Source organism: Microtus oregoni, unplaced genomic scaffold (assembly GCF_018167655.1).
Source record: "Microtus oregoni isolate MIOR12 unplaced genomic scaffold, Mior012 000015F_ref0000493, whole genome shotgun sequence".
Lineage (NCBI taxonomy): Eukaryota > Metazoa > Chordata > Mammalia > Rodentia > Cricetidae > Microtus > Microtus oregoni.
In genome coordinates, this window is record NW_024543074.1 from 12,693,779 (window position 1) to 12,718,903 (window position 25,125).

Consider the following 25,125-nt stretch of genomic DNA (forward strand, 5'->3'; position numbering starts at 1 on the left):
GGAGGGGCTCTGACCTTCATGATAATGACAGAGATAAAATGGTGGCATTTCTCCCCCTCCCCTTTGAAGGAAAAGCAAGCACTGTGATTCTTTCTGCAAGTCCCGCCTCAGACCCTGGAGCTTCAAGAATCTAAGCCCAGGCTGATGGATGGCCAGCTCCACCCTCACAGTACTCCAAGGCTCAGGTAGTCTCAGACAATCTCCAGAAGCCAAAGCAGTGGGGTACTCCTGTCCCTAAGAGTGCCGGGCGGCTCCCCTTACAGGTGGAGGGCCGAGAACCCTAAGCAAGCACAGATACCCCCAATCCCAGCCAAGAAAGGCCCTCTGTGTGCCAGAGGCCTCAGCTGGCCCCTGAGTAAAATCAGAGTATATTTCAAAAACCTCTAGATAACTCGTGAGCCCTCCACTTCCATCCCACCCAGGGCATGTCAAGAGATGCCAGGTAACAATGCACTTGGCTCCTGAAGTCTAAATTACTTCCTAGACAGTTGTATTTTTTTTCTTGTCTTGGCCTTAGCTGCATGTCAGAAGACAGATGCTCTCCAGCCACACACACGCATGTAGAAACACACGCGCACACACACGCACACACGCACACACACACACACCTTCTGGAATACCTTCCCATGTTTCTTGGCAGTGCCAGCCACCCACAGAGGTTAATACTGGATCGACAGGGTCCTGGGGTTGTCAAGGATACAGCAGTCACGTCATCCATCAGTCCAGTTCTCCACAGTCCCCACTCCTGAATGGTACTGTAAGGATGATTCTCGGGTCAAGGAGAAACTCTGGGAGTAGAGGAACTCATTGGCAGTGTTCAGGTGTGGGGAGGGCGGCTTCCTCTCGCACACTGTGGGGAGGCCACGCTCTCTAGGGAAGGGAGTGGAGGGCCCCCGCTCTCGGGCCTGAGACTGGGGCAGCTGATTGTACACACTGAAGTGGGCATTTCCTGGTGGCTGGGCGCTCTGGGCCGAGATGGTGGGCAGCCGTGGCATCATCGTGGTGGTGGCGAAGTGTGCGGGAAAGGGCTGGTAAGGCACAGTCTCCATGGTCTGCACGCTGTAGCTGGTGTACGGCGATACCGACGTCCACATGTTACAGCTCAGTGGGGGCGGGGGCAAGTCGTCCACAGCAGACACCCCCGCAATCTCGGGCCCTGAACTCGAGTACATACAGGCCTCTCTGGGGGTCACCTCACTGCAATAGGAAGGGCTCAGCATCTGCTGGTCGTAGGGAGGGGGAGAACGGAAGTAGGGATCATCCCCCACCGAAGAGGGGGTTTCCAGATAGGATCGCTTGCAGGGTAAGTCCAGGTGGCGGGCACTGTCTGCTGGAAGACAAATAAGTGCTCAGGAAGGGGTGTTCCCAGCGGCCCAGGACCTGGTGCACCCACCCACCCCACACGCCAGGACAGCCTGCCCTCTTCTCTCAGCACCCACCCTGGCCCCATGCTGCCTGGTACTCCCAGAACCGTTTGAATCAGCCGCAGCTTTTATAAGGTGGCAATGGCCAAGAAGTGCTCAGATTATGGACCCTCATCAAAGACCACGGGAGACACCACATCACTGGACACTGAGGAACGCACTGCATCAGGCAACACCAAGCTTGGCCAGCCCGACTCTCAGGGTGCTCAGAGGCCCTTCCGCACACTGGCATTCTTGGGCTAGCCCCGCCTTGGCCCGGGAGAGTGAAGGCAACTGCCAGGACGAAGCAGGCCCAGAGACCACATCTGTCAGAACTAGCCAGCAAATTAAGGCCATGATGTTACTGCGGAGAGCCTCGGGAAGGAGGCGGTGGGCCAAAAAGGCTTGTAGGCAAGCGTTTGCTGTCTGGAGGTGAGATGAGCAGTTTGACCCTGCTGTGTTCAAAAGGAAGGCACATCTGCAGTTGTCCTGCCAATCCCAACCCAACAGCCTCTACAAAGCCGCTGCACTAGCGACAAGGGAAAAGACTGACTGTTCAGGCTACTTTGAGACCCTCTGGAACGACGCCAGCAGCCACCACAAACCACATCGCTGCATCTCCCACCCTGGCCCCGACTGTGTGGGATCAACCCTCTGGAGTAACATGTCTGCCCCTGGGACCCAGGGGTTACTGGGGCCTGAGGGCTGGGGCAGCCCCCCTCTCAACAAACTCAAGAACACTTCCCCTCTGTGGCTGATCTTGGCTTCCCTCCTGCGCTTTCTTCTCTAGGGATCCCTGTTTACAGGGCTGGGCAGCCTGGAGGAAGAGGGGTGGACCTCCTAGCCCAGCTGTAGACTGACTGATTCCTGGCTGCCCAGGGATACATAGGCCTCTTTCCCCACCTTTTCCCGTGATTGGCAGGTGGCCCAGTTACTCTGGAAGGAGCAAAGGGCAGGACAGGTAGCATAGGCTTGAAGGCCATCAGTATGTGCCACAGCTACTCAGTTTGGTTGCTGACCTATGAAAGCAGCTATAGACCATATATGGGATAGATGAGCTCCAGCAGAGCTTTATTTATGAAATTTGACTACTATAGAATAACATGAAAGCCCACCTTTTTAAACTAAAGAGGCAGCATCAGGTCTAACGACCATTCCTCTGACCTCTAGGGGACTAGGTTATAATGGGACTTGCATCTAGGACACTTGGCACTCTGCCAGGCTCATCTCTAGAAGTGAGCTGACAGAATGTTCTGGATTAAAGCAAAAGACTTGCTCTCAACAGAATTTTGGAGACCTAAGAAGATCGCTTGGCAAGGTAACATTAGTCACGCTTGAATCTGTCTGTGGAAAACAGAGAAGGCAGCAAAGCCTGAACATGTTGGTTTCCGGGCCAGTGTTAGAAAGAAGCCAAGTGCCCAGTCACTCATTTCAGCTCCCAAGAAACCAGTGGGCATCCTTAAGGGCTCAGTGGAGAGCATCAGACCCAACATTGTGAGTCCTCCCTGCTTTGCGGCTGAGACTGCCAACAATCTAGCTTCCCACTTCCTTCTAGGCAGAGCTGAGCATGAGGAACCCCATCCCAGCACTCCGGAGGCAGAGACAGGTGGATCTCTGTAAGTTCGAGGCCAGCCTGGTCCATAAGAGCTAGTTCCAGGTCAGGCTCCAAAGCTACAGAGAAACCCTTGTCTGAAAAAAAAAAAAAACAAAAACAAAAACCAACCAAACAAACAAAAAAAGAACTGAGGATTCCCAAGGTCACATCAAAGTGAGAACCAACAGGCCTGCACACCCAGCCCTCAGGCAGTTCCCAGATCCCTACCTCTGCGCTTCAGGCAGTGGTAGAAGAGGCTGGAGTCCCTCTGTGTTGGGAAGGTGTTGAGGGGCAGATCCTGGGGCTCTGCAGCAGCGAACTGCATGTGCGCCCCGTTCTCAAACTGATAGTGCTGCAGCGCCTGGTGCGCGCTGTGCAGGGGGCTGATGTCGGGCTTAGCTGAGAGCTGGCTGGAGACGAGCCTCTGCCTCATGATGCTTTTGGAGATCACCGGATACTCCTTGCTGGAGGAGCAGGAAGAGAGTGAAGATGCTTTAGGGTTCCTGGGTCTTCCCGTCCCACCCCTGGCCAGGGCAGCCCCACCTCTGCAGCCGGGCCACACGCAGGTCGCTGTCGTCACTGCCCCGGAATCCCTTGGCAAAAGGGTTGTTTTCAATTTTCAGCTGTGTGATCTGTCAGAAAAGGACACACAGAGTGGCTGGGAGGAGAAAGGACAGGCTGGCTTAGAAGCCCTCCTCCACCAGCCCAGGCCTAATGAGTACCTAGGTATGGCCTGGAGAAGCTGAACCCCAGCCCTGAGCCAGCGTGCTGTTCAGGACCAACTGGGTCATCCTTGACCTGGCTGCTCATAAGAGCTTATCCCAGGTTGTCTGCTCTGTTTGCTTCAGCCCTTCTGGTGCTTTCTTCTGACCCCTGCCTGTGTCAATCCCCTTAACGATTCTGTGTGACTGAAAATCTGACTTGGCCACACTTCTAAAACCCAACTGCAGCCTATGACCAAAGGTAAGGGAGGAGGTGGTGATTGGCACATGCCAGCCATCTAGCTGACAGGACCCAGGTTCCTCTCCCTGCCAGCCCAGAACTATCTCTACAAGAAGATTCTAAAAGGAAGGAACCGACCCTCACACCCCAAGGCCGACTCCGTGCCTCTAGTTTTCAGCTGCTGGCCTCGCTCTGCCTTCTCCAGGACTCCTTGGTTTAAAACCTGGCTGTTTCCCAGTATGGCGATCTCGCTATCTGTACTATTCTGCTTTTCTGCTCGTTACTTGATGTGCCCTGGGGTCGGCAGCAGCCTCACCACCTCAGGGAAGAAGGCAGGTTGGGTGGGGTTTCAGTGTGGGTTGGGGTTACCATACCTTGTGGTTCTGGTAGGAAGTCACGGAGATGAAGGATGTCTCTGGGAACACGTGGGTGCAAAAGGCTGTGTTTTTGGAGCCAAAAGCATTGTTCTCATCGGCCTTAACGATGTGCAGCCGTGGCTGGTACTTATGCATGGAGTTGAGGATGATCTGGGAGAGAAGGTCTTGATTTGAGCCCCAGGCCCCACCCCCTGGGCCCTGGTTGGCCACTTCCTGAGAGCCTAGGACCCAGAACTGAACCCAGAAATGTCTCAAAGCTCCCAAATAAAGGAACTCCATCCCCACAGCCTCACTTAGCCTCTCTGTTCTAGGGGCACCTTATCCCAGCTTTGTAGTGTGGGACTCTTCTCAGTGACAATCAAGAGCCTAGAGAAAGAGGAAGTCCGTACAGCTGAGTTAGCTGAGCTATAGGCAAAAGATCAGGGAGCTGACGACTCACTGACCCTATGTCCCTCGCCTTCTCTGGAGCTCAACTGTGAGATCCTAGTACACAGCCTGCCCCCTTCCCTCAACCTACAGGTGTCCTGCCCACTGGGACTGCCCACTGTAAGGGCTCAGCCACCACCTCTCACAGCTGTGGTAAGGGTTTGCAGGACAGGAGAGACGGGAGAAGGGGAGGGAAATGCCCTGCTCTAGCTTGGGGCCCAATACAAGACTGGGGCTTGCTACCCTCCGAGCTGATCAAGGAAGTTCCTAGCCTGAGTAAGACTCATCAGTGACAAGCCAAGTTCCTGAACTGATGCCTGGGCCTGCAGGAGACCTCGAGCACCCAAGAGCAGCGGGCTTGGGGACAGATGTCAGCCTAGCTGACTGAAGCTTAGGGAAGAGCCCAAGATGCTTGGTCACCAGAGCTAGGCAGAAACACACAGTAGTTAACTGCCCCAACGTGCTTCATATGGCTGTGCCCTCACAGTAGCGGCTACATCAGGTGCCATTAAAATGCATTTTTTATCGTTGACATTTGCCAGATGCCCTCCCACTGGAGGCAGGACCAGGAATTTGGGGCATTTTATCAGCTCTGCTGCATCTGTTAACCCTTTGCTTTCTATCTCAGCTGCTGGCCCTGAACTCCTCTTCCCCTCAAAATGCTTTCCTCTGCCTGGGGTGCCCCTTCCAGGCTAGGCTTGCCTCAGCCTCTGTGGAATGAAATATTTAACCCTTGGGTGGCCACGGTGCCAAGAGAAAAGGCCCAGTATTGGTTCTTTTCTGGAAAGCCTTGCTGAGTTCTGAGGCCCAGAAGGTTCCATGCTCGTCTTGCATCTGGAAGGCTGGCGTAGGCTAGTTGTGGGCTTCTGCCTGCCCTAGGATCTGAAGTTCACTTAGGTGCTCTGGCCAGCCTTTCTGTCTTGTACAACAGCCATTACCCTCTTGAGGATAAAGGCAGAGCTCTCTGGTAGCGCAGGACACTGCCCAACTCAAAACGAGGCAGAAGAACACATCTTTCCTGCAGCTAGGAATGTCCTGATACGGCAGAGCTGGGCCTTAGGAAGCCCCACAAGACTTGTCACCCTGTACAAGTCACCAAGGCACGGGTACTCAGGGAGGACCTCTGTTCCTGGGGAGGCAGCCTGGGTGTGTCCCCACCTCAGCATGGTCCTTCCTGCTGCACTGGTGTTCTTGCGCATCTAGGCCTGTCTTCTCTCCTTCTGCAAGGCCGGCCCTGTGTGGGACCTCCCATATCTGCCCTGTCTGTGCCATGTGGCTTTCTAATTCTTCTTAACTCTTCAAAACTACAAACTCACCCAGGGCTGGAAATGGGGGCTCAGTTCCCACTACCACTAAAATAAACTTTCCTGAAGAAAGGGTCCTATCTGCTGTTCTTTTGCACGTCAGGATTCTTGGCTGAGTGAGCGCAGAGCCGGGCCAGGCCTCCAAACCTCTAGATTTTACTTTGCTCACCAGAGACAAGTTAATCTTGGCATTTTTTTTTTCCAGTCAGAATCTGAAAATGAGCAAGTATCCAATACAAACTTTCTATGGCCATTCACACGCTGCAGCTCCCCCAAATGCTGGATGGGCCCCAATCTCTCTGGTTCTCCTAGGCTGGCATCACCAAGGCAGACCAGACAGAACACCAAACCACAGCCATTGTGCCCAACTCTGCAGCCGCCACAATGTATCCAGGAGCATAGGCTCTTCCTTTTCCCTCCTTCCACGGCCACTCCCACCAGTTCCATGAAGGTCCTATGTTCAGAAGGCCACCACTTTAGCCCATGACAGCGTTCCTGATGACTTGTGTTGAGAGACTGCCAAAGACACCTTCCAGGGAACAGAAACTGTGGGGCCTGCAGAGGCAGGTAGGAATCCGTTCTCAAATGACCCTTTCACGGGGGTCACCTAAGAGCACTAGAAAACACAGCTTTGCATCATGACTCCTAACAGTAGCCAAGTTAGTCACGAAGTAGCAACAAAAATAATGTTATGGTTGCAGGGGAGGGTCACCACAACATGAGGAGCTGAATGAAAGGGGCACAGCGTTAAGAAGATTGAGAACCACTGCATTAGAGTGAACAGCCTTGGCCACAGAGAAGCCTCCCTGCTATGGCTCCACCAGCCCCCAGTCCTGAGCAAGCTCTTCCCCAGACATTAGGGTCCCATCTGTTGAAGTACAGCTCTCAACCAGGTGGTCTCAAACACCCTTCAAGCTCTTAATAGTCTGGAACCTGTCTGGAAGGACCCCATTCATCAAACCAGTGCATATGGACATTTGGACCCCAGTACTGTGAGCCTGAGAGACTCTGAAAGAACTCACGCACCTGGCTCCAGTCAGGAGCTCCTCAGGTGCCGGGTTCCCTTGCCTATCTGTTGTAGAGTGGTGCCGGGCCAAACGGGCTAGCCACATCAACCCCAACTGCACGGCTGGTCCCCCGTCATCATTGCTATTCTACAGAAATGGGATTCATTATGTTCTGGCCACAATTCAGAAGCCTGCTCTATTTTAACAATCACAATAGCGCCAGACATCCATCTCAAGGGCTTACCATGCGTGCTTTGCCATTGAGGTCTAGATTTAGCCCCACTGGAATCCAAGAACTTGAGAGCCCTAGAAAGGCAGAGTGCAGAGGGGGCTCTGACCCAACCCCCCGGACTTACAACGAGGAACAGAAGGCCTGGAGTGGGAACATGACTCGCCCAAGGACACACAGCTGGATGAAGACAGGCAACCCAGCAGATTCCAGATGGCCTTGGAAAAAGTACACCCTGCTCTCGATAAACCTCACGACTATTAAGAAGGTGTCTGCTAGACACTGTAAGGACCATGGACCCCAAAGCATCTGCTCAGATACCAGCCACACAACGGCATTTAAAACTGGATTTACCCAGCATCATGCACTTGCTAAGATCACTTCCTCCACCCTGTCCAGGTTAAGACATGGATAGGATCTGCAGGAGAGTGGATGTAGCGGCTTGTACCTGCGATGCCAGGACTTGGGAGGCTGAGATGGAAGAGGGACCCCAAGAGATCCATGCCAACCTCGGCTGTGGAACGAGGTATTTGTCAAAAAAAAAGAAAGGGAAGAGAAATATTAAGGTGAAAGTGGGAAAACAAGGACTCAGGCAAAGACCTTCAGCTCATGTGAGACACCTTGAGCTCAGGACAGCAACCTGGGTTCTCACACACAGCCAGGAACCTTTCTACCTCTTCCCACAGCCACAGCCATCAGTAAGGGGTCAGGAGAACGCAGCCTTCACGCCTTCACATACCTCGTAATTAATCTTAACAACATCTTATTACAAAGTCAACATTGCCACCCTCATTTTAATAGACCATGGAGAGAACATCAGAAGACATCTGCACATCAGTCAGCAATCAGAGGCAGAGGCAGAAGCAGCACTAACTCCTGAGCTGCACTTCCATTTACCTACTGTGTAGGGATGGCCTGACAGGTCCTCAGGTCTCTGTAGCTCCCAAGGCACTGGTGGGGTCTTGGCACACTATCAGTCAGGAAATGGGGGTGACAAAGAGGGAAAGGAGACATAGATCTATTGGGGGACAGCAACCCCTGGCTCAGGAAAGGCCACCTGTCTGAACAGCATCCCATTGTGTGGGCTCATGACTCATATGCTGTCTGCCAGTGCCCACTGGCTTTCCGGGCATCCAGACACAATGTGAGACATACCATCACCGAGAATCCAGTGGTGAGAACATACAGTGCATTTATGGCGGTGACACCCGAGATGAGACCCCCACAGGAATGTGTAGAGCCTTGGGGAGGGCACCTGAATGTACTCCGAAGGACAAAGAGATGACTCCAGTCAAGAAGAGGGCATTCCTCGCAATCCTCCCAAAACCAGTTTACAATCTAAAGGAAATACTGTAGAAATGCAAGTTTCCTTTTCAGCTCCGCATGCTGATCCTACAGTTCATATGAAACACACACACACAACTCGCCAAGAAGAAAAAAAAAGGAGAGCCAAGGGGACAAGCCCTGCCAAACTCTAAATGTATCAAGAAGTCTCAGCAGTTAAAGCAACTGGCACATGAATAAACAAATTCACATGGGGACCCAGAGTGCAGAAGAAGGGAAAGAGGACCCTCCCTTACTGATGATGGAACAGCTAGGTAGCTCTCTCAAAAGACAGAAAAATCAGGATTGACACCTCCATCAGATGCTAGCATAGTTCTAAAGGGTTCCTATTTTGTACTTAAAAATAAATCCAGAGCCGGGCGGTGGTGGCGCACACCTTTAATCCCAGCACTCGGGAGGCAGAGGCAGGCAGATCTCTGTTGAGTTCGAAGCCAGCCTGGTCTACAAGAGCTAGTTCCAGGACAGGAACCAAAAGCTACAAAGAAACCCTGTCTCGAAAATCTAAATAAATAGATCAATCAATCAATCAATCAATCCAGAGCTGGCAAGATGGCTCAGTGGTTAAAGACATCTGCTGCCAAGCCTGACCACGTGAGTTTGATCATAGAGCTCACATGGTGGCTAGAACAGCTCCCCAAAGCACTCAGGAAGCTAAGGCAGAAGGATCGTAAGTTTGAGGCCAACCTGGGCTGCACAGAAAATGCTAAAAAAGTACCGAAGGAAAGTTCCCTCATAAAGAAATAACTGAAGTCTTCCCAGAACCTATAAAGGAAGAAAGGATAAATTCAATCAAAAACTTCTGCCAGGGAAAACCACGACCACCGTGGGCCAGATCAAGTGACAAACTGGCCAACACATTAGACGGGACCTACAGCTTCCACATTTATAAAAGCTAAAAACTGACGAGCTCAAAAACCTGAAGGGAAAGTGGAGGAAGAAGCACACGGTTCACAGAAAAGGAGATGCCCAGGGAGAAGAGAAGGATACATGAATTAAAACTACAATTGGTTCCTATCGTTTGCCTATCTAACTGTCAGGGATCTAAAGGGCTGGGGCTGGAAATGGCTTTGTCAGTACAACCAAGAGGACCCAAGTTCGATCCTCAGTACACATGTCAAAAGCCAGGCATTGCGGCACATGCTTGTAACCTGCAAGCTGAGGCAGTGAGCAACAGGACGGTCCCTGAGGTTGGATGCCCAGCGTATCTAGATCAGTGAGCATGAGGTCCAGGGAGAGCCTTTCTCAGAAGAGAAGGCAGGTGGATGCAGGGGGAACAGCATCCAAGGCTGACCTCTGATCTCCACATGCGTGTGCACACAGGTGCAAATACACCACATTCCCGTGAACATGTAGACATACACCACATACATATACACAAGAAAGGAAAATAATCGAGAAAGCCCCCCTCCCTCCCTGCAGGAAGGCCACAGTGGGCACACACATTTGTGGATTCCCCTGACAGCAGGGAGGTGACTATCTTCAAAACTCTCCTTCCCAACTGTGAACAGGCCATTTACTGCACACACGTATCTGGCACCCACTCAAGCATAATCAAGAGTGAAAAGTGGCCAGGTGTGGTAGTGTATGCCTTTAATCTCACCCTCGGGAGGCAGAGGCAAGCAGATCTCTTAGAGTGTGAGGCCAGCCTGGTCTACGCAGCAAGTTCTAGACTAGTCAAGGCTACACTGGGAGACCCTGCCTCAGAAAACAAAGAAGTGAAAAATAGCCTAGGATGGCGTCAACATCTATAATCCTAGTACTCAGGAAATGAAGGCAGAAGGATCACAAGTTCAAGGCTAGCCTGGGCTACTATGCCTCAAAAACAAACAACAAAACAAAACAACAACAACAAAAAAAACAAAGACCAAAGCACCTGGCAAAGCAAAGTTGTTCATGGAACACAGGAAGGTAGAACGCAGCTGCACTGGAGGCAGAGGGGGCTCTCTCTCAACGGAAGCATCACTAGGATACGTTGTTCACAGAGCAAGGTGCACAAGGCGTTGGTATCTTAGCCTATTCTGCCTGCATGTGCCAACAATGCCGAAAGTAGTAACAGTGGCTAACCACATCACAGCAAAAACACTTGCATTTACTCCGTGACAAATTCTGTATGTGTTGTGTTGTGCTTATGCACACGTGTGCATGTGGAGGCCAGAGGTCAGCATCCAGCGTTGTCCTGGGTTATTCTCCATCCTACTTTCTGAGGCTCTCTGACAGGATCCAGAGTTCATTAATTCTGATAACTAGGCAGTGAGGTCCACCTGTCCACACCCACAGTACTGTGGTTGACAGACACATGCCACTGGGCGGGGCTTTTTGACATGGATGCTGCGGATCTATCTCAGGCTTATGGGAACCAACTAAGCCATCTCCCCAGTCTCCTTGGTGACTTATTTTTAAATCCATGTGACTGTGTTTCTGATTCAAAAATCAACTGTAGAGATACAAACGGAAGCGCTCAGATATAGCTTTGTAAGTACAGGGATGAGAAGGTGTGCATGCTCTGAGCACAGAGAGCCTGTGCCTCCTCCCCAGAGGAACTGTATTTGAACTCAGAACCAAGGCTAAGGAATGGAGGAAGGTAAATGGGATGGGAAAATCACTATGCAGTGAATGGGGAAGCTATCTTTCATATTGGGTAAAGATTCTCAGTGTAGCCTCTTGCAGGGGAAACACCCACACTCTTGTGAGTAACCCCATATCTATGCTCTGTGAATAAACCAATAAGCTCACTGTTCCTCAGGGTGAACTTTGATATAATCATACCTCAGTATGCCACTGGGATGTTGGGAAGGGGGAAAAGACGTTATTGATGCCCCCCTCCACCTCCAGTGTACCTATGTCTTGTTAAGAAATTCAGATGAATCTCTGAGTTTGGGGTCAGCCTTATCTACACAGAGAAACCCTGTCTCAGGAGGGAGGGAAGTCAGACAAAACAGAAAGAAAGAAACTTCGATGAGGGCTATCTCAGTCCTTCCCGTCAGATCACCCTGCGAGATGGCCCTTTCTCCTCAGCCAGCTGAAAGCAGAAAGGCCTGGCACAGATGATGGCGGGCATCTATCTCCCCGCACCCAGAACTATGCACAACCCACTGCACACGTCCTTCCCGCCTCCAGATTTGCAGGAAAGCAAGACCTGTGTGCCAGTCCCTACGGATCTACTTCAATCCTACTTGGCTTCCTGAAGCCCAAGAAGTATTGCTAGACTCTTAAAAGATGAGGAGGGAAAGTGGGGACGCGCCTTATTTCCACCACGGGGCCACCTAGCCAGAGCCTCCTGGAAGGGTGGGGGTGGGAGGGAAGCAGCAAGAGATGGACAGTCAGGTCTGCAGCAGCACAAAGACAGAAGTGGAGCTGAAGACCCGCCATGCTGCAGCAGTGGCTGGCCTACTTTACTCCCATGATCCTTTCTTTTCCTGCTGCTGGCCCCTCTCTTAACAAAATCCAGGTCATACACTGCGGCTGCCTGCCCTCCGGAGCCTCCTTCTCCACCGTTTTTACTAGAAATTTCCTTGTGGGTGTTTGCTGCAAAGCCCCACATGGAGAGGCTGGAGATGGCTCAGCAGCAGCAGTAGGTGCTCTTTCAGAAGACCTGGGTTCAATCCCGGCACCCACATAGCAGCTTACAAGAATCTAAAATCCAGGCAATCTAATGCTCTTTTCTGACCTCCTCTGGAACCAGGCATGCACACAAAACACCCACAAACATTATATATCTATATTTTTTTTTAAAGAAGCTTTTAAACCCCACAGGTTTCCCATTTAGAAATCAACCCTGACTTTGGGAGCAAAGTGGTTTCTAGCCAAGTGGTGTGAGAGAAGTTCCTGTTCTAGATTCCATCTGCCATGAAAGACGAACTGCTGAGCCCAAACCCTCATACCTGGTCCTCAGAAAATTAAGAAAAGCGTCAGGCAGAGCAGTGGTAGAACACGCCCTTGGTTTTTTCTTTTAAGATTTATTTATTTTTACTTTATGTGCATTGGTATTTTGTCTGCATGTATGTCTGTGCGAGGGTGTCAAATCCCCAGGAGGTAGAGTTACAGGCAGTTGTGAATGGCCATGTGGATGCTGGAAATTGAACCCAGGTCCTCTGGAAGAACGAACAGCCAGTGCACATAACCGCTGAGCCATCTCTCTAGCCCCAAATAGCTGCAAATGACCTTGTAGGTGTCATGCTTTTTTTTTGGGGGGGGGGGTTCGAGACAGGGTTTCTCTGTAGCTTTGAAACTTACTCTGTAGATCAGGCTGGCTTCAAACTCACAGAGATCCGCCTGTCTCTGGTGGCACATGCCTTTAATTCCAGTGCTTGGGACATAGAGGCAGGCAGATCTCTGTGAGTTCAAGGCCAACTGGTCTACACAGCAAGTGCCAGGACAGCCAGGGCAACACAGAGAAATCTTATCTCAAAAAAACCAAAACGAAACAAAAAACCATGAGGAGCCACCAAGGATGGGGGATGAGCTAAGAAAACATAGTATTTTCTCCTTCTAAAGAGCTGGCTTTCCAAGCCTGGGTACCTTCTCCTCTCACCTTCTGCAGGGCCAGGGAAGTAGAAATGTCTTAGGAAACACCTTGTAGCTGGGAGCTATGGTAACAAGCAGGTGTACCTAAGATCCCATCCAAACCCTTAATCTCAGGATGCTTTCACCTGTCAAGCTCCTGACTCACTCAACCGGCCAGTGCTGCATGAGCCTGCAGGGTTAGAGGGCACTGTCTCTACAGTCCCCACTGACATCAGAGGCCCTCCCTCATCTTGTAAGCCCCATACCACAGTCCAGCCAAGCAAAGTTCAGCAGGAGTCACATGGGCAGAGACCTGGCTAGGATTTGCTCTGGGAGTTGGGGCTTGACTGACCCTCCCCACTGGGATCTGCATGGAAAGCCCAGGATAGAGACTTATAAAACAGAAAAGGATAGTTTGCTGCATCCTGTACTCTAAATGTGTATTTACATCACCGAAGAAAGAAGAAAGCTGGATCAGATTCTGAAACTGAAACCAGGAGCTTCCTGTCAAACAGGATGAAGCACTTCCGGCATTCTCCAGAAAGAACTTTTCTTCTCGGGACCCTGACTTGTACTGACCTTGACTCAGTTTCCCCAGAGACTGAGCTGTGGAAGAGACCTGTGCCCTTGTCCCACGTGATCTTTGTGTTCAGGTGTGCAGCACCGAGCGGCCTCCAGTGCCTGAGGTTCCCCCACACCCTGAGGTTCCCCCACACCCCTGCACCACACTACCAGAGAATCGCAGGCATCCATGGAATCAGGGTCTGATGCCCCGCAAGACGATACTGGCTGCCAGGCTTCTGTTTCCAACACATTTAAGCTAAAGATTTTCACATAAAAACTTCCTTTCTGTGGGCCTGCCAGGGCCAGATGGGGAAAGAATGAGCCTGAGAAACTGGGATTAGAATGTTTGCGGGCAGCCACCACTGCCCCTCCTACACCCCGGTCCTGACCTATGAACCAGACCCCAGGCAGTGGCTGAGCCAGGAGCCAGAGGTAACGCTCCCTTTCCAGAGGTCAGAAGGACTTCAGAATTCACATCTGTAGAGTCTAGCAGGAATAGGTTTGGGGCCCCGTCACAGCATCACCACCCCCACCATGGTCAGCATCACCAGTGTGGCCATCATCACTACCCGTCAATCATCATCACAGCTGCCAGCATCAGCAACATCTTCCATCACTACCACCTTCCTCATCATCTCCACGGCCAAACTCACCATTCACTTGGCTCTTCTCTAAGGAACTTTCTGCATACCCCCCATCTAGGCCTCACTACCACAGAAGGCACATACAGTCAACCCCAGTCTCTATACACGGAAACAGAGACTCAAAAAGGCTGAGAGCCTTGCCCAGAGTCGCCAGCTGGTGAGGAGGAAGGGGATGCACAGCTGATGTGCAGGGTCAGAGGCCTGATAAAAAGTGGAGTCTCTCCTGTTCTCAAACCTTAAGGGCTGCTCTCTCTCCCAAGACTACCACCCCAGTCCTTACATGGCCAAAGGGGTCCAGGTGGTTGTTGGTCAGCTTCAGCTTCTGGAAAGAGACCAGCTGCCGCATCCAGTGGGCCCCCGTGGCAGGAGAGTCTGGGTGGACATAAAGCCTCCCCGGCATGGCTGGCTCAGCCTTCCCTGCGACCATCCTGCAGACAAAGCAGACAGACAGTGGCAGCAGAAGAGTTCCCTGGGGTCTGGTGAAGCCAAACTCCCCATTCCCCCTGAGAGCAAACCAAGGCCCAGGGCAGATGCAGGGGGGAGGGGAGGGGAGCAGAGAGGAGGGGTTAGTGCTTCCCAGCTCCTCCCTTCACTTCAGTAGGAAGAGGGAGATGAAGGAAGGTGCCAGCATTGACTTCAAAGACTAGGGCTGTTTACAGAGACACTTCAGGGAGTGTGGGCACTTCTGTGTGTTTTATTTATAAGTTTTATTTATTTACCGGCAGTGCTTTAACCCCTGAGCTACCAACCCCCTGTCCATCCCCCGCACACCCTTATATAGTTTTTTACTTTTTCAATGTTGTAAACGTGTCAGCTGGAACATCTCAAATCCAGAGCCTGTTCTGAGCTCTAGTCTAGCTTGTGCGTCTATGACCTCCGCCACCATGGACCCCAGAGAGTCCCAGTCAGATGCTCTAGGGCCCGTCAAGGGCCAGCGAAGCCTATACACCAGCCTCAGCCCCTGCCCAGGTGCAGGAAGCACCCCAGCAAAATGACTCTGGGCAGTAAAGACTGACTGGGAGAAAGAGCGCCAGCACGGAGGAGACAGGCCCTGGACCTCTTACCACTTGTTGTCACAGAACTTATAGCGGTGGTCATCTGCGGGGACAATGTCGATGAGCAGGATGTACTTGGTCTTGGGGTTCATGCCCGTGACTTTTACCTTGTAGCTGGGGAACATCCTCCTGAGGGGGTCAAGGGTTAAGGCAGCACAGTGGGAGAAACAGCAAAGTTAGCCAAAGGTCATGACCCACTTCTCTCTTGTCCTCACTGTCCCCCAGGACAGAACTGTTCAAACCACACCAGACCCCATACCAGCTGTCAATCTACACCCAGAAAGACAGCGTACACCTTGTCCAAATCTCCCTCCGTGGGAATCCCCCATGATTGGGACCACAGCAGGCAGCATAGAGACCCTGTTTGGGACAGTGAGGGGGCATTTCAGTAGCATTCTGGCTGCCTCAAATTGTCCCCAGTCCTTTGCCAGCTTACAAACAGCTGAGTTCTGAGGTGACATCATAGGGCACTAGTGCAGCTGCCCTGGACGCCACTGTCAGCCACTCCCATAGGCAGTGAGATGCCTTTCTCACAGGAAAGAGAACTCGGGAAAACCCTGCTAAGCCTGGTTCTTCCTGTGTGAGCTGCAGGGGTATTTCTCACGGCGCATGCTTCACTGAAGCCGTACACAGCACCTTGACCAGGAAGCCAGTGGAGAAGCCTCATGGGCCAAAACATGGAAGCAGAAATCAGCCTGCCATTGATCACAGTCGGGCCTACCTCTAACCAGCTAAGCCTCAGGCCACCTGCCCAGATCTCCTGTGCCTTGGTTTCCCTACCTCTCAAATAAGGATAACATTACTACCATTTCCTTGAGTCTCTGCTCTGTTCCCATGTCCCACAAGCCAGGGGTGTGGCCTAGTTCTCTGAAAATGGACCCAACAAAAGTGAGTCTTCCAGTTCCTGTAGCCTGTGATGAAACTGTCCAGGACGCTAATTGAACATTCTGAGAAGAGCTCCCAGTACAGGCAAACCTGCAGGAGCACAGAGTAGGGCAGACAGAACCCCTCCCTCACCCTTCCCCAGCTGACTCCCCACAAAGAGGGCTGGAGATGGAACTCAGCTGTAGACCACTTGCCTAGCACACACTGGGTCAGATGACCGTCACTATATATGGGTCACAAACTGCATTTCAAACCAGCATGGCTGTTCCTCCTGACCTATAACTCCAGTACTCAGAGAGGCTGAGGCAGGAGGACTTCTGGTTAGAGCCCAATCAGAACTATATACCAAAAAACCTTTTCAAAAAAATAAACTAAAAGAGAGAGAAAGAAAGAGAAAAGAAAAAGAAAAATCAGCAGGACAGGGTGGTGGTGGTGCACACCTTTAACCCCAGCACTCCCAAGGCAGAAGCAGGTGAATCTCTGAGGCCAGCCTGGTCTACAGTACCAGGACAGCCGGGGCTACACAAAGAAACCCTGTCTCGAAAAACAAAAACAAACAAAAACCAAATCATGAAGGGGTTTCTCAGGAGAGAAGCAGGATCCAAACCTGACCGAAGCCACAGATGTGGGAGCCTCAACCCACCCCTCCACTGTGGTGCTGAGAATCAAAACAGCACCAGCAAGCCATTCACTAAGCCAGAGAACCTCATAAGATGCTGCCCTGAAAACCTCAAACAGACTGGACACACCCACCTCCATTTTGTCATCAGTACTAGCTTGCCTGGATAGAGTAGGACTTCCGGAAAGAATAAAGTTCTCCACAGCTGGCAGACCCCACAGCAAACTGGGACCCTGAGCAGAAAGGTTCTGGAAGAGTTGGTTCCCCTCCAGGACCTGCCTAGTCCAGCCCATGCACCTCTCCTGCTACAGGAAAGACTAGGACACACACTGCAGAGAGAAAAGGGCGGCTATGGTGGCCCAAGCGCATGTGCATGAGCTTGTGGGTCAAGTGCGCATGTGTGCCTGTATGCGTGCCTGGAAGTGGGGGGACGGCAGTTCTTACGGCAAGTCTAGGGACTTATAAACCGTGTGGAAGAATTTGTCTCAGATGTCGATTGAAAGCATTTTCAAATCCACCCCCTCTCCAAGGATCGCGGGAGTGGGGTGGGGGGGCAGAGAACTCAGGAACCCAATCCAACTTCCTCCTTCAAACCCGCCCTCAGTCCGGCATAGGGGCATAGCTGGAGCGGGTGCCACTCTGTTTTCTGGCCCTGCCTCACTCCTGGTGGGTCTAAAGCTAAAGAGGATGGCAGCAGCTGCCTTGCCTCGCCTTCCCTGTCCCCTCCAGGCCACCCTTTCGTAACTGCTACAGAAAGAGCAACAAAATGGGGCAGCCCTGGCTGTTGGGCCTGGGTAGTCAATTGCTGCAGGTGGCACCAGCAGAGGACAGCCATAGCCCCCTTCCAGGGCCAGGACCCACATACAAGGGCCAGGAAGAAATGCCTGGCCGCCACTACAACAGTGTGTGTAGACTGGAACGAAAGGGGACTGGGGAGCCGGGCGGTGGTGGCGCACGCCTTTAATCCCAGCACTCGGGAGGCAGAGGCAGGCAGATCTCTGTGAGTTCGAGACCAGCCTGGTCTACAAGAGCTAGTTCCAGGGCAGGCTCCAAAAGCAGAGAAACCCTGTCTCGAAAAGGCAAAAAAAAAAAAAAAAAAAAGAAAGAAAGGGGACTGAGGGACCCTGACCTTCCCATGTTGCCTCAGCAGCTCAGAGGGCCAGGCAGACACTCAAGACTCCTGTACTTTGCTCCCAAAGCTTACAGGGTCTGCGCCCTTCCAGAGGCCACTTGGGGAGGTCTTGGGGCACTGGCATGGGGAAGGAGAGTACCAGGATATCTGGTGTGGGGTGTGGGTCCCCTGCAGCAGGATGGCCTGTCCTCTTAGAAACAGATGGCCAAGTCTAAGCCAAGCTTGCTGAGGGCATGCTTCAAGGACCTGCAGACCACACTATGGGGGCCTCTAGTGCTGCCAGCCACACCATGCCCAATATCCAGTTGTCTGTCCAGGGTTGAAGGGCTGCTGCATGGAAAGGCGAGGAATAGCACCCCAACCTCACATCTGCCCCTGATTTGGAAAAAGGTTATTGCTGGAACCCAAACGCCCAAATTGCAGGGCTGTTCATCAGGTGAGCAGGCCTCCACGGAAGAGGCTAGACTGAATTTGGAAGCTGTGACTTCCTTAGCGCTCTACTGACAAAGTTCCTCCCTAGCTAATGAAACACACGAAATGATCCTGTGAGCTATAAGTTATTTCTGATTGAGATTAAACGTACCTGAAAATAACACCCTACAGTGTATGTGTGTGTGGTGGTGGGGGGTCGCTCAGGGCTGGGAAGGGAGGTGCAGGAAGGAGGGTGTCACTAGGTTTAGCTGTTGCTGAGCCCCCACACGGCCCGGCACCCTTCTGTACCCTTCGCGCGTGCCCCTGCGCCTTCTCTCTCCCTGCCACCCCGAGTCCCCGCTCTAGCACTGTCCCCAGACAGCTGCGGCGGCCAGCACGCGCGGAAGCGGCTCCGCCAGGGGAATAAACACGCTGGCAGCCTGGCCGCCCGCCGGGAGCAGATGAAAGCCGGGACCTCCCCTCTGATCAGCAGCCGGCTCTGAAAGGGTACCGGACCCGAGCCTTTATCTGCTTCTTACTCGGAAATGGCTTTAGAATGAGCTGCTAGGATAAGCTTCCTCTGTATGCAGGCCCGAGGCTGGGGGGCTTTGTGCTTTTGGCCACAGATCTATAAATGCAAACTCCCCGCCGGGAGAGGACGCAGCGGGGATGGCTGGCTCCTGAATCTTCTGGTTGACAAACGCAAGGCGCCGAATTAGTGCACACTCCCACATCCCGGGGACAGAGTGGAAATCAAGATCTTGGAACCTCACCAGACTCTCCCTACCTAGCTGAACGCCCCCCGACTTCCTTGAGGGTGGAGGCCTGAAGCAGTTGCACGTGCCTTCCCTTAAATGCAGGCATTAAAACCGCCAGAGCGGGCAAGAAGTGTGGAAAGCGGTTTTCAGGGTGGCAGCGGTGGTGACCCGGAGGGCACTCAAGAAGGCTAGGGGACTAGGGAGGTTCTCCTTATCTGGATGGTGGTTACACCCTGGGTTCATTGTTGTTTTGTTTTGAATTCTATAGGGCTATAAACTTTAGATGGGCCGGCATTCTCTTGCAGAAATATTCCACTCAAAGAAACCTACATTTAAATGACACGTTCTCTCTCTCTCTCTCTCTCTCTCTCTCTCTCTCTCTCTCTCACACACACACACACACACACACACACACACACACACACACACACAGAGTCCCTCTTAGAACCTTGAAGGGAAGCAAAAATGCAAAACAAGCTGAGCTGCAGGGGAAAGGCAGGGATCACTGGAAAGCCCGCCCATCATTTTATCCTTAAAATCGTGGGGTCTTGTTGAGAAGGGGTGGGCAGGGCAGCAACCAAAGGTGTGGGGGGGGGTGAGGGCTGTCTATATTCTGGCCAGATCTTTTGGAGCCAAATGATTTCTGAGAGAGAGAGAGAGAGAGAGAGAGAGAGAGAGAGAGAGAGCGCCTGCCTTTCTAATACACCCAAAGCATTTTTAAAGACATATTTTCCCTGAGGGGAGGGTCTAGGGAGGGTGTGTGGAATGGGTGCTGTTTGGGAAGGTCAGTTGCTTTGCTCGGATTTTTTTTTTTTTTTGGAAGGCACTTCCTTCTGATAGACTTTTGCTTTCAGAAAATACTTTAAGACGAGATCAAAGCGCTCTCTCCCCAACCCACTTTCCCAGTGTCTTCAACCCTTACTTCTCTTATCACCCACGCCACTGGGCTCTGACGCTCTGTATACAGAGCAAGGGCAATTGGCTTTGAAGCCCGGGATTAAGCCAGGCCAAATCCTTGCCTCAGAATAACAAACAATACAGGTTCAACAGGAGTTCTCATCGGTAGTTCATTTTTCAAACGCAAATTCACTGTCACTAACACAAGCAACATTGAACTCAACAGGCTATGAAGACTGATAGTGGAGATTTATCTGGTGGCAAAACCATGACCTAGGAGAAGGGCAGTCAGATGGGTAGGAAATGTTCATTTTTGGAAGGTTTATGTTTAATTTTTTGTGGAGTTCACTTTTATCTGTGTTTGGGAGGGGGAAAAATGCAGTTTCTCACATGTATCAAGCTTGGAAGGGATCTGAAGCCAAGAGAGAAATCTCTGCCATTACCAACATGAGCGCTCTGCTCTGAGAGGAACTGAGACTGACTAGGAAGGGTCTGACTCTCACGTGACACTTGGCACCCCGGGTTCTTGAGCATTTTAGTCAAAGGCACTATCCAACAGGGCTGGTTCTCTCTCTTTTTTTTCCCCCCTCTGGCCTTCAGACTTTCAAGGACCCGATGGGTGGGAGACTTGTGAAACCGTCTTGAGAAGATTCTGGCTCCCTTCTCCAGGGCCCCATTCTTCCCGGCCAGACAGCAGATATCCATGCCCCTAAGCAGCCAGAGTCTGTCTCCAGGAGCAAACAATCCCAAACTTTACAGGGCATCAGCAAAGAAAAGGAAAGGAGCCATGGAGGAGGTTTTTCCATCTTAAAATCTCTGAACCGGGCCATCTACTGAGAAATGAGCATGCCCCAGGAAGGGTACTGGTAGTCGTCTGGGACAACACTGGGTGGAGTGTGGAAGAGCCACAAGCCCAAACACAGCAGGCTGCACCCAGAGACTGCCTGGACACAGCTAGCAAGCCAATGAAGGAGATCTCTGAAGACAGTGAAGTTCTGGAGGTGTAGCTCAATGCCTGTGCAAGATGTGGATCCTAGCACACACATCCCCCAAAAAAGATAGTAGGAAGTTTGCAGGAAGAAATGGGGCTCTGAGATCTGAAGTGGAAGTGGATGAGGCTAATAAGTTTTTCCAATTAGATTTAGTATAACTTTCCACCAGAGAAAAGTACGTGAGGACCACATAAGTGACCAGAATCCTCACGGTCATTTTTAAACTGTCAGCGCCATCCCCCGAGGCCCAGCCCTAGGTAGGATCTCTAGGAGAGGGCTCTGCAGTGCGGATTTGAGGACTTCTGTTGGGGGGGGGGGCGGTGAGGACCCACACAGGTAGAAAAGCTCACAGAAAACCAGAAACTCATCTATCCAGAGAACATGCCCATCATCTATTTTTAAGAGATTAAAATCTACAAATGTAAAGTCTGGAGAGTTCTTTTCTGTTTTCTTTTCTCCATGTTAGCAGGCACAAGAGAACAATCCCCCCTTTTCCACACCTGGAATGCACCTGACACTTGCTCTGCCAGCGCCTTTCACAGACGCCCCTCGTTTGGGTCCCCGCAGTTAGGAAGGATGGCAGCTATATTTACAGTTGTCACTTTCAAACACCTGGCACCAAGGGCCACAGGACAATAGTTTCTTGCCCAAGTTCACCCATGACTATTCAGCCAGGCCACCCTCTGCCAAGAACACTGAAGTGTCCTCTTTTTCCATCCCCCCAAATGCAGAAAACTCTAATGCCCTAAAACCAACCTTCCTCCTTCCCTGAGAAGCCCTGAGTGACCATGCCATCTTTCTGAGACAAGAGGGTGACCAAGTGTTCATGTTTCCATTGTCAATAAAATTAAAAACAAACAAAAAAATCTTCACAATGCCTGCGTTTGGGAGCGGACAGGAAGGACCCCAGTATCCATTCACTACACACAGTACCCCACTGATTTTTATTTCTTTTGAAACGAAACTCTGTCATGGGCTTCATGGACAGCCGAATGAAGCAGGACCTTTTTCTCTTGTGGGTGAAGGGGAAGCAGGTAGAGACCCGTATAGTGTGGTCTGAGGATTGCACAGATGGAAACAGTTGAGCTGGCAAGAGAACACTCCTCCCACTATAGTCTGACTCCACATCCCTGGCCCTTGATGGCTTAGCATCTGATTTCTCCAAACAACAAGTTCCAGGCTCATCACCAGGGGAATGGATATCGTCTCACCTAATTTGCTCCCAGAGACCAAAACCAAAGGTATGGATGGAGAAGGGCAGAGTCTCCACAAGAGCTTCCTAAACTGTAAGTTCCGAGTGTCTATCGCTGTCCCCTTCACTTGCTAACTGCTCCATTGGGCCACTGCTGTCCTGTGCCAGCCGGCCCACCACAGCCGCTGTCTCCTTTACACACAATTCACAGGCTTGTGAGCTCCCAAGAACACACACACACACACACACACACACACACACACACACACGCTGCTCGTGTCTTTCTCTTCTCACCCTCTCCTCCCTCCTCTCCCACAGACACCAGTGCAGTTTAGAGATGTTTCCACTTTATAAATCACCCTTAGCTGGCAGCCACCGAAAGCTAGGGAGGCGCCCGGACAGCGCACGGACCCGGTGGTGCCTTCTCCTAGGCTGAGGAGGGTGTTGCCCTAGGATAAGAAACTTGGGGTTCATGCTGTTCCCAAAAAGTTTGGGCGATTGAGAAACACTACCTCAGCCCGACCCTCACCGGGAGGTTAGTAGGCAGTACAGTTCCCCTGAGGGCCAAGCATCCCTGCAGGTGGCCTTCGGGTGTGGCAGCGCTTGTTTGCCCTTCAACAGCGTGATGCTGTCCCTTCCGACCCCCTCAGGTCCAAGGAGGGTGTAAAAGCTGTAGGTCCCGCCGGCTGCTGTAGAACGTGGAGCTGGGACCTCAGTGGCTGATAAATTTCCCACTGGCCCAAGACCAGGAACCCAGAGGACTGCAGAGTCCTCTCCCTAAGGGCCTTCCTGGCAGACACATTTTCCTGGCTCCCACCTGCCGCTCTCCCCACGTCGCTCTCCCCGACTGACCTGCCGGCCTTGGTGATGATCATCTCGGTGCCCGCTTCGTGGAACTTCTTCCACAGCTCCTTCTCGTGCAGCCCCACCTTGATGTTCTCGATGGTCTGGGGATGGGAGGGAGGAGAACTGGTCTGCCTGGCTGGCCCACAGCTGGGCTCCACGCGGAGCCTGCATAGAGTAGAGCGCAGACCGACGAAGCGTGCAGAACAGCCAGCCCACGAGCCTACTCCTCGAGATTTCGTTTCTCACAAAATTATTTTGAACCACTGGAGAATTTGAAGCTTTGAATCAGAGATTCAAACTCTCTCCCTTGGGGCTTCACCTACTGATGATCGATCCTACAGAGGACACAAGGTGACTATGCCATGCAGACGACACTCCACAGCTGGCTCTAGCCACCGCTTGTGGGCGAACCGAGGGACACCGAGAAAGGCTCGGGGGATGCGGGTTGTGGTGATGGTGCACGGTAGTGGCTCTAAAGCCTTCTCAGTGATAGTTCTGTGGCCTTCCCGTCTGTCCCACTCCCTGGCTTTCACCCTTTTGGGGTCTTCGAAATTGGACATTGGTTTGGGTTCGTTCTTTGAATCAGGGATCCCCCTTCCAGGGCTGCCTCAGAGTCAGCCCCCGAGGGTTCAGGGTGGAGAAGAACCCTCCCTCGAAATCAGAGAACACGAGCCATGCCCAGCGGAGAACCAAAGGGCTGACAGTCTCGGACCCTAGGAATCCTAGCTACGACCCTCGAAGGACCCGCACAAACAGCTCGTCGCCCCTACCTGCTCCGCGGCGGCAGCGGCGACGTCGGCGCCCTGGCCCGGGGGGCTGCCAAGAGCTGCTCCGCTAAGACCCGGCGCGGCCAGCGCGGGCTCGGGGACGTTGGTGGCGTTGGTGGTGCTGGCCTCCCCGAGCGCTGTGCCCGGGGCCCGGAAGGCCTCCTCGCTCTCCGACAGGCCCTTATCCTGCAGCATCTCCTGCGGGCACAGCACAGGCCTAGTTACTCTGCCAGACCCACACTGGCCAGAGGCCCCCGCGGTCCTGTGGAGCTGAGCCCCCCGGGCTTCTGGTGGGTGCCCCGGCACACGTGGACCCCGCCCCCTTCTGAGCTAGGGGAGGGAGCATGCGGGAGGGCAGGACCCTAGCCTCCTCCCTTCATGTTCTGGACCTGGGAGGGTCTACGTGCAGTTTAAGGTCTGCCTGCCTCCAAGACCTGAGAATGTGTGATGAGTAGGTCTTGAGGAAGGACCGCCTTCCCGCACAGTCTCAGCTGCACGCTGTGTTCCTCCCTTTTGCTCAACTGGAGCCGAAGGCCTTGGTCTTCTTGACTTTTGGCCCAGGGTACTCAGGATACTACCTGGGCTTGTGGGAGAGGAGAGCTAGGCCTAAAGTCAGGGCCCTGGTTCCTGCAGCCCCACACCTGAGAAGGGCCCAGAGCTGGGGCGCTTGAGTCCAGCGCTCAGCTTTCTGCCCTCATCCAGCACCTCAGTCCAGGCAAGTGAAGACATCCTGAACCAAAGGCTTCCAAACCCCACACCGCATCCTCCTCACCCAAAGAGCACGCTCTGTCTTGGGGTCCCTCTGATCCAGACCCTGAACTCTGCCAGCGGCCTCCTCAAACTGTCCTCACATTCGCACAAGCTGGCTCACACACTTGCTCTTCGGTTCCAAAAAGTAATTGTGTTGGGCCAAAGGATTCAAAGACCTCTTAGCTAAATACTAGGCCAGTAGGGCGGGTCCATTTCACAATCACAGTCTGACCTTGCCTTGGGGCACAGCTAAATTTCCCCGAAGTCTCTGGGCCTATTCACCTGCCTGCTCAAGTGAAAAGGAAAAATCTAGCTTGCTAGCCAGGACCAGCCTGTCCTGCATCCTTCCGGGTGCCGCCAAGTACTGTTCTACGCTTCCCTTCCCACCACCCTACTCTTCCTTCAGAATCTGGCCAAGCTTTAGTGGGCTTGCTGTGTGTCTTGGCGAAATCTCTCCCTTTTGTCCTCTCAGGCCCTTTCGGTT

General features: G+C 52.4%; 1 protein-coding gene across 3 annotated transcripts; it reads right to left on the reverse strand.

The window, feature by feature from the left end:
• Positions 1-710: 710 nt before the first annotated feature.
• Positions 711-24,086, reverse strand: Tbx4 (T-box transcription factor 4). 3 transcript variants are annotated; one of them, XM_041665459.1, is made up of 8 exons: positions 23,899-24,086; positions 23,131-23,247; positions 15,402-15,521; positions 14,618-14,765; positions 4,314-4,466; positions 3,541-3,629; positions 3,226-3,461; positions 711-1,327 (listed from the first exon to the last, which is right to left on the reverse strand). In XM_041665459.1, the coding sequence occupies exons 1-8, from the start codon at positions 24,084-24,086 to the stop codon at positions 711-713; spliced, it is 1,668 nt and encodes a 555-aa protein (XP_041521393.1). The 3 variants fall into 3 exon arrangements, with proteins under 3 accessions (XP_041521393.1, XP_041521394.1, XP_041521396.1); XM_041665460.1 differs by having other exon boundaries at positions 23,131-23,225; positions 23,895-24,086; XM_041665462.1 differs by having other exon boundaries at positions 711-1,330; positions 23,131-23,225; positions 23,895-24,086.
• Positions 24,087-25,125: the final 1,039 nt, after the last annotated feature.

What these genes read in the sequence shown, in the direction of transcription:
- Tbx4 (XM_041665459.1), bottom strand. Translation starts at nt 24,086, where the DNA reads ATGCTGCAGGATAAGGGCCTGTCGGAGAGCGAGGAGGCCTTCCGGGCC. An exon ending in GTCGCCGCTGCCGCCGCGGA is followed by an intron (nt 23,248 to 23,898) that starts GCAGGTAGGGGC and finishes CAGGCAGACCAG; the next exon opens with TTCTCCTCCCTCCCATCCCC. An exon ending in ACCTGGACCCCTTTGGCCAT is followed by an intron (nt 4,467 to 14,617) that starts GTAAGGACTGGG and finishes CTTCTCTCCCAG; the next exon opens with ATCATCCTCAACTCCATGCA.